We start from the raw sequence: 9,242 nt of genomic DNA on the forward strand, positions 1-9,242 counted from the left end.
TGGTCCGTTCAGAGAATCTCACCAGTTCACCTATGCTGTCGCCATCTTGCCCCGTCTCCTAAAGTTGATTTTAAATAATGCTACAGTATAGATACATCTTTGTACATATCCTTAATTTCACTGGATAGATTCTTAAAATTTATTTTCTTAGACCAGAGGGTGCTATGATTTTGCTGCATTTTAAGGGTTTTGCTACGTGGTGTGGATTGGCTTTTTTCTGTCTTTTGCTGATGAGATTGTCAATGAAGAGAGATCATCCCCAGAAACCTTGTCTGTAACGTAAGAAAACCCCTGCCTGTACCGGAAGAGGCTCTTAATTCAACAATGTGTGGATATTCCACTGAAGATACTACAGGGGCTGAAGCCAGGGATCCCTTTTTTCCATGGTGACCTCAGCCCCACATGTTCTCTTTGCAGGTTGCTTTCTGGAGTGTTCTGGCCATGGTCACTGTGACCCCATCACAAAACGCTGCATTTGCTCTCAGTTTTGGATGGAGAACCTTATACAGCGTTATATCTGGGATGGGGAGAGCAACTGTGGTGAGTTCTGGTGTGGAGATGGCTTTGGGCAAGGAACCCTAAGCCAAATCAAAGCTCAGGAGTATCTGCCTAGCTTTGCAGCTGTAAACATTCACCTCTTTTTCTCTAGCAAAGCAGGTTTTTCTCAAGTGAACCAGCTCATTGATAGTGAGTTAAGATCCACTGTTAGGGCTGTGTTTAGGCGTTTACATAAAACTTCCTAATGAGGAAGTTCACTTGGGCAGAGCAGATTTGGCCAACTATCGTTGGCATTTCTAAGAAAGAGTTGGTTTGGGCCATGGGCTACTTTTCCTGATTGCACCTGCTTTGGTGTGATTTTCTGGTGAAGTGACCCTAGGTGTGGACCTGCTGGAATCAGATAAATTTGACCCACCCTTCCTGCACCCTATCACAAGGTGCTGCATTTACTTTGGTGCCCAAGCAGACATCAAAAATAGGAGCCACTGCCTTGGTAAGCCACGCTGGTGTCTTTACATCTCTTCGGGGGAGAAAACTATATTTTAATGCCAGTCTACTACTTCTTAGAGTAAATTTTTTGTTTGAGGGAAACAGATGGACATAATTGGCAGAAAAAATTGTAACAGCTGACTGTCAAATTATGTTCCTACTTAATTCTACCTAAAAATTAGAAAATAGCCAGTCCTTGGATGACTATTCCAAGAATATTATATAACATGTAATAGAGTTAATCTATGTCTTTGTTCCCAGGGCTTCTGTGTCCCAAACTTGTTGTTGGAAAGCTTTTTATGTTGGATTTCTGCAAGGTTGTGGAAGGAATAAAGATCAGGTTATTTCTGAATTGCTCTCTAGTTCTGAAAAATGTCTTCATGGCATAGGCAGCCATACAGATGCTTTCTCTACTTTATTGAAACCATGTCAGAACTTTTTTGGGGAAGGTTTATGATTCCTGGCATTCTAGGATGAATATATTGATATGTCATACATATGTGCTTATATAAGCAGCATTACTATGTAATTGACTAATTCTCTTTATTTCTGATTATTCTGTTTTCAAGTCAGCATGAAATATGTGCTCCATGAGGTCCCTATACCAGTGGACAAAACAGGGCAGTTATAGGTTGTTCTGATGTATTTGTATTGTGTCTTGCCATGCCCTGCTACCAGCCCAATGAGGTGTTATCAACACCACAGGTGGCCTTTAGTTATAGGAACTCTGAAATATTCATTGTGAACCATCAAAATAAAGTTGTTTTGCAAATAGTATATAACTATGTCCACTCTGGTTCTTGTTTTTCAGGGTGGAGTATATTCTATGTGACAGTGTTGGCTTTTACTCTTATCATGCTGACAGGGGGCTTCACTTGGCTTTGCATCTGCTTCTGCAAGAGGTACCTGGTGTGCTTACTTATGTGAAATAAAGACACCTCATTAAATGTTATGTGACAACTTAAGTGTTGTTGGCTTGGATTTGGTAAATTGCTAAACTGTTTCACAGTCACTTTTTTGTGAAGACAAAATAGATTTCACTTTCTGCCATAAGGCATAAGTGCCTACATAAATGGAACACTGGAGACAGCTTTTTCTCATTGCCTCTTGTATTTTCTAGGATATTCAATACTTTTTTTTTTCTTCCTGAGATGAGGTCTCACTATGTTGCCCAGGCTGATTATGGACTCCCGGCCTCAAGCAGTCCTCCTGCCTCAGCCTCTGGAGTAGCTGGAATGATAGGCACATACCTCCCAGTGGAGGCTGAACTATTCTGTATCAATTCTAATGTTATTCTCTATCAGTCTCACATTATATGCACTAGGGCAGTACTGTGAGTGGAAAAACACAAACTCAAAATGCCTCTTCTATTCTCTTATTCAACAACAATCGACATAGAAACTTCTGTGACCAAATGTGTGAAGTTTCTCTCTACACCCCAAGCAAGCAATCAGTTCTGCAGCAGATGCCAGCTGGGTGTTCTCCAACTCAATTCTGACACTATCTTCCTGGAGATAGCATCAGATCCCGACTGTCCCCTCCCCTATTTCAGGTTCCAATTGCAAGTCCCAGCTTGTTTTACCCGTGCATCTACCGACTGGTTATACATTAGGTCCCATGACTCTTTCCTTGGGTTTAATTTGCTACAGTGGTTCATAGAACTCAGGGAAGCATGTTTACTGACTTATTATGAAGGATATTACAAAGAACACAGATGAAGAGATGCATAGGGCAAGGTACGAGAAAAACCCCAGAGCTTCCGTGCTGTCCCTGGACACACCACCCACCAGGAACCTCCATGTGTTTGGTTGTCCAGAAGCTTCCGTACCTGTACTCTTGGGTCTTTTGTGGAGTCTTCATTGGATAGGCATGATTAAAGACCATGTAGAAATGTGACTGGGCAAAAAAGATATTATCTTAACACAAATAGACCGAGGGGGAAACCCAGCAAGGCCTCTGTGTGCAGCATTCCTTCCTTCTGGGTATGTGGTAAGACACCTTCTGAACTGGGGATTTTATGACTGACAATCAGACAAGCTAGGTCAGAATTACTTTACGGCCGCTCTAAGACAGAAAGGTGGTGGAAGATTCCTGCCTTTGGAAGAAAAAGGAGCAGGTGAAAGAAGGACAGGAGAGGATCAGAGAGAGAGAGATATTCTGTTTTCTGAGGCCTGTTTTCTAAGGCCTAAAACACCCCAAATTATAACAAGGGCTATGGGAATTATAAGCAAGGAACTATGGATGAAAATCAATCTATCTATCATCTATATCTATCTATCTATCTATCTATCTATCTATCTATCTATCTATCTATCTATCTATCATACATACATCCATACATACATACATACCTAAGTGACCTCACAAGTCTCAGTAAGGAGTTTTAGAAGTATACTGATACAAATTGTAGATTTCTATTATTTTTATTATGTGAAGCAACAATCTAATTTATCTGAATCCTTTTTAATAAGTTTAAAACTTATTGAGGCCACCAAAGGGAACTTTTGCTTTAGGTTTTTCTGTCTTTCTTTTTCCATGGAGTTGACCTCTGAGAAGCCTCTGAGCTACCCCATGGTCCAAATCTTCCAGAACCCCATGCTCAACCCTCTGTGAGGAGACTTGTGGGAAAAGTGATTACGCAAGTCCTTAGAAGAGAGCTTTGGGTTCACTTTTAAAATATGAAACACTATAAATGCTTGCCAAAGATGATGTGATTAAAAACATAGGTATACTATATTTAATAGTTATTTACAGAAATCACTTAGATGATTTTAGTCTTACTTGTGATTACATTCCCAAAGTTCAGACTGGTGAAAGAGAGCTGGGCACAGACACCTAGACAGAGGCTTAAATTTCCCAGAGACACATTGGGACAGTGGTCATGCAGCTTTGTGATGGTGAAGTAGATGGTGGTAATAATGGTAGTGATCACTGTGAACATGTATTAAGAATTTGCCATTGTGATTAATGGCTAAGTGCTTTATATGTATTATTTTATTTAGTCCTCCCATCAAGTATAGGAGTAAGGGACTGTTTTTACTCCCTTTTTACAGGTGAGGACATAGAGGAATAGAAGTCTCATGATTTTCTTAAGGTCACCAGTTAGTAAGTGCTAAACTGAGGGTTCGAGACTCATAATCATTACACTGTCAGAAATTGCCCTTGCTATGAAATTACTGTTTTGTTCTTTACATACCTTAACATGGTTTTGATGTATATTTTCAAATAATCCTCTATTTATAGGATGAGGCATATAGGACCAGCCAATTTTCATGGGTTGTGGGAAAAAATGAAAGACTGGGTTGTTGCTAATTGTTTCTGGGAATTTAATTGCTGCTGGGGTTGTTTTTTTTTTTTTTCCCCTACTTTTCATTTCTGTCACATTGAAAATTCCATAGGATTGGGGAAAAATCTGCTCATCCAGCTTTTTCTAAGAAAGGAATTACTCATGGAAAAAAGCTCCACAGGTCAACACATTAGGTATTAAGGGTTGCACTAAAGGTCCCTGGCACTGCAGCCTGAAGCTTAGCTGAGACCTGTAGTGATGGACAATGGTGTGGCTATTCATCTGCCTGAGTGTGTTTCTCCAAGATGCATTGGGTACTTAGGGCCCACTGAGCTCTGACCTGGCCGTACATGGATTCATTAATAAAAGATGCCAACTATTCATACTAAAGGCAAAATATTTCCTTTAGTGTCTTCCTGTGTTTTAAATCCTGGATCCCAGTTACTTTCTGAGAATCTGAGTCAAGTTTTTCATTGTTCATTTCAGACAAAAAAGGACGAAAATAAGAAAAAAAACAAAGTACACGATTCTGGATAACATGGATGAACAGGAAAGAATGGAACTGAGACCCAAATATGGTAAGACAGTCTCTAGGATGTCTTCCTGGCATCTTTAAATTATTTAATCCAGTTATTTGCCTGAGAGTTACATTGGGTCAAGGGAGAAGAGGCTAGAGTCAGCACTTTCCCTGGGAAGGAAGAGCGAGGCTGGGATTCTGTGATGGAAAATAACCTACATCAACTGTAGGGTGTGCTAACTGGGGAATAGTAGTTTTATCTTACATTTAATGGAATTTTGGCATAATACTTTGAGGCATTAGTGGATGGGAGGTATGAAATGCCTTTTATTGACTGAGCGCTTACCAAATTGCCACAGGCAAAGAGTGCTTTGCAAACAGATGTGTTCCCAGTGCCTGACTCCTGATTGGAAGGTGAGGGGCAGCCGATGATATTTCCCCACAGCTCAGCTCCGAATGCTGTTCTTTTTAGGTCTGCTAGACCAGAAATGCAGTTAGAGGACACTTGGACTTTATAATCAAACATTTTCTGGCATCTGCATTAGCTAATTAGCCATGTATATAGATGGACATGAAGGCTTTTACAGAAAATGGACCTTCACAAAGTGTATTGATTGCTACGCTCAGAACCACTTCTTGCCTACTTCAGTTAACTTTCTGATTCTCGTGTATTAACTGTTGTATACCCATTGAAACGTCTCTGGCCCTCTGAGGCTGCTTAACACTGATTCTATCAATTTTCCATAATTCTGGGTTTATAACTAAATTAATTTTTACAGAAGGACATAATGAATTTCAAAGTTGTGAGATGTTAAATGTTGCCCAATGTAAATGTTGGGGACTACCCTGTGCATAGATACCAGGTTAGGCCCCGGAGTCAGGGAATCAGATACTGGGCCTGCTTTGATAGCAGCTCACAGCCTGGAGAAGGCTAGTTTTACTGCAAGGAGTCCTGGAGCAGCACAGACCCTGCTGGGAACACAGAGGTCTGAATGATTGATCGTTCATAGAGATGTAGGTAAGGGGCTTTGGCAGAAAATGATTCATAGGAAATACAAATAGCATATGTTGATTGAGGGCTCGCCATTTGCATTGCATAATTTAGTATCAGAGGTATTATAAAGTGATTTTATACCAAGAGCACAAAGTGCTTTAGGTTGCATTGTCTCCCCACTTTTCTTCTAAGTTCACACATCCTTCTGACATTCCTATTTCTAGTCAGAGAAGTCCCATCCCAGTCCCTGTTGCCCAGGTTAGAAGCCTCAGTTACTGCTGCTCTCCCTTACCCCCCAATCCAGCCACCCATCTTGCATAGTCTCTTGCCCTTTTTCCTCATCCTTATCATCGCCACCCTAGTTGAGATGCTGATAATTTCACATTAGAAGTGATAGTAATAACAATAATAAACAGCATTTATGTACTAGGTACTTTCAAACCACTTTACCCATTTAATTCTAATCCCACCAGCAGCTCTATGAGGTATGCACTTTGGCTGTCTGCATTTTACACAGAACCATGACTCCATTTTACAGAACAGGAAACTGAGGCAAAGAAAAGTTTAGCAATTTGCCCAAGCAGAAATCAATACACTTTTTGAAAAAAGTCAATTATCTGTAAAAGCCTTTGTGTCCATCTATGTATATGGCTAATTAGCTAATGCAACTGTTGGGAAATGTTTGATTTTAAAGTCCAGAACTGGTAAGTGTCAACCAAAAGGTGAGTCAAAACCAGCCACAAACTCCAGATCCTGGGCTCTCTTCCTCTACACTGCACTGCTGCTGTCTTGGTTCATTTGGGCTGCTCTAACAAAATACCACCATCTGAGTGGCTTATGCAGGCATTTATGTCTTGCAGGAAGGTGGGAAGTCCAATATGGAGGGACTGGCATATTCAGTGTCTGCTCAGGGCCAGTTCCTCATAGATGGCACTCTTCATTGCATCCCCACATGGTGGAAGGAGCACGGCAGCCTTTAGTGCCTCTTCTGTAAGGGCATCAAACCCATTTTATCACCTCCAAAGGCCTCATCTGTTAGTGGCATAACCTTGGGGATTAGGTTTTAACACATTCATCCAGACCATAGCAGCCCCTGTGTCTACAGTCTGCTCTCCTGTGGCCTCTCTTTTGTCCTTCCCTCCTGCACACTTTAGTTTTATTAATATCTTAAAACAACATTTTAATCTTGTCATTCCTCTGCCTATAAGATAAAACCCAAACTTCATGGTTTACTTTTTTTTTTTTTTTTTGAGTTGGAGTCTCACTCTGTCGCCCAGACTAGAGTGCAGTGGCCGGCTCCAGCGATCCTTCGGCCTCGGCCTTCAAGTAGCTGGAACTATAGGCGCGCGCTACCACGCCCAGCTAATTTTTGATTTATTGTAGAGATGAGGTCTCGCCAAGTTGCCCAGGCGTGTCTCGAACCGGCGGGCTCAGGCAATCCACTCACCTCAGCCTCCCAAAGGTGCGGGATTACAGGCTGAGCCACCGAGCCCAGCCATGGTTTACTTTGTATTCATGTGCTTTTCTGTGAGGTCCTAGCCTTCCTTTTTCTCTCCAGCCTCTCATTCACTGTTTCTTACATGAACTGTTTGCTCCAAACAGACTGGTTTTCTTTAGATATTTCTGATGCCTCTGTCCAGTCTATGCCCCTCGCCTGTCCTCCTGTTCAAAGCCTCCTCTTTCTTCAAATCCTACTCATCCCAAACCCCAGTCTCAAATGTGTGTGCTCATTTCCTCTTGATTTATGTGACTTATTTTTAAAAATTTCCCACTTATTATGAGCCATCTTCTTATAAGTCTATGTCTTAAACCCCTAGCTAGACACTATATATTCTTTGAGAGCAGGGGTCATATCTTATACCTGTTCTGTCTCTTATTTTGATGCCAAAAGAGACCAAATATTCTACCAAAAAATTTTGAATCAAATAGTAATATCACAACAGCTTTTGTTTACTGGGCACTTACTATGTGCTAAATGCTGGGCCAAGAGCTTTCCCTGAACAATTTCACCTAATCTTCACCATAAACCCATGGAGTAGATGTCTTCTTGTCTTCCAGTTTAAGAGAGAAGGAGACTGAAAGCCCAGAGTTGAAGTGTTTTGCCTAGGATTATGCAGCTGGTGAATGTCAAAGCTGAGACCTAAGTTCAGATGTGACCTCGAAGCCCCTGTTATTACTCACTAGGAAACCCATGTCACCTTCTATGTTGTGAGTGACTGCTCTGAAGGTGTGGAGAACTCAAGTCCATGCTCCTCAGATGACTAGCAACCCGAAGGAGACAGTGGAAAGTGAATGGCGCTGTTTCTCCTCAGATCCTTCCATCTGCTTCTCCCTAGGTATCAAACACCGAAGCACAGAGCACAACTCCAGCCTGATGGTGTCTGAGTCTGAGTTTGACAGTGACCAGGACACAATCTTCAGCCGAGAAAGAATGGAAAGAGGGAACCCAAAGGTTTCTGTGAACGGCTCCATCAGAAATGGAGCTTCCTTCAGTTACTGCTCAAAGGACAGATAATGGAGCAGTTCCTGAATCCAGGACCAGTCAGTGGGAACTAAAACACAGAGCTAGCTCTTGTGGGAATAGCTCATTGCGTACTTTTACAGTGAAAAATATGTCCCCACATATTAAAAAACCTGTTTTCCAGGGTCTTTCAAGGCACAAGACAAAAATATTGCTCTTTTAAGTGGCATACTTGTTAATAGAAATAAAGACTGGGTAGAACTCTAAAGTATATACTTAAAAGACTTTTCTGTTTTTGTAGCTGGCACAATATGATACTGCCCATGTTAAAATAAAGATTAACATCTGTTTCTATCTGTAGGGAAGGTGAGTTAAAGATTTAAAGAGGACTGACCTCTCTTAGTAGCTGTGATTGCCTTTAAAGACAACTTTCTAACATGGTTCCTCTTGTAGTAACTATAGAGTCAGATAACTGTGTATATTAGTTTAAGAAGCATGGGCTGTCTTCTGTGGAGGTGACCAGAGAGTCTTCTGTGCAGCAAGCTTTTTGTGCTGACGGCATCACTCGCACAAAGCAAAGCCCTCCTGTCTTTACTCCTGTGCTATGGCCCACCACCATTTCTCTTTCTAGAAAGCAGTTCTTGGCAGTTCAAGAGCTAAGGAAGAATTGTATCCCAAGGACTGAGACACTAGAAAGGGGAGGAAAGGTTTAATGCCTTGTTGGTTGAAAGTTGAAGGTAGCATTTCAACAGTTTTTTCCCCTTCTAAGAAAAGCTATTGTTGAGGCTTCTCTTGGCCCAGTTTACATTGAATGCAATGGAAGTAATTATTAATTTATTAAATACTTACTGGGTATGCACTGTAGGTCATGCATTTGGACAGCTTAGATAGAGATAATGAATCAGCAACTGTGTATATATGCCCAAACTCAAATGCAACCAGTCTTAATTAGGTTGTGATACTCGTGGCCCCTACAGATACTTTCCATAATAATAAC

At 41.2% G+C, this 9,242-nt stretch overlaps 1 protein-coding gene across 1 annotated transcript; it reads left to right on the forward strand.

The window, feature by feature from the left end:
* Positions 1-419: 419 nt before the first annotated feature.
* On the forward strand, positions 420-8,516 carry LOC103251832 (dyslexia-associated protein KIAA0319-like). Its single transcript, XM_008050457.1, has 4 exons — positions 420-540; positions 1,799-1,889; positions 4,760-4,851; positions 8,121-8,516. The coding sequence occupies exons 1-4, from the start codon at positions 492-494 to the stop codon at positions 8,297-8,299; spliced, it is 411 nt and encodes a 136-aa protein (XP_008048648.1). The 5' UTR covers positions 420-491; the 3' UTR covers positions 8,300-8,516.
* Positions 8,517-9,242: the final 726 nt, after the last annotated feature.

This window comes from Carlito syrichta, unplaced genomic scaffold (genome assembly GCF_000164805.1).
Source record: "Carlito syrichta isolate Samal-C Ts95f unplaced genomic scaffold, Tarsius_syrichta-2.0.1 Scaffold60087, whole genome shotgun sequence".
In the NCBI taxonomy this organism is placed as follows: Eukaryota; Metazoa; Chordata; class Mammalia; order Primates; family Tarsiidae; genus Carlito; species Carlito syrichta.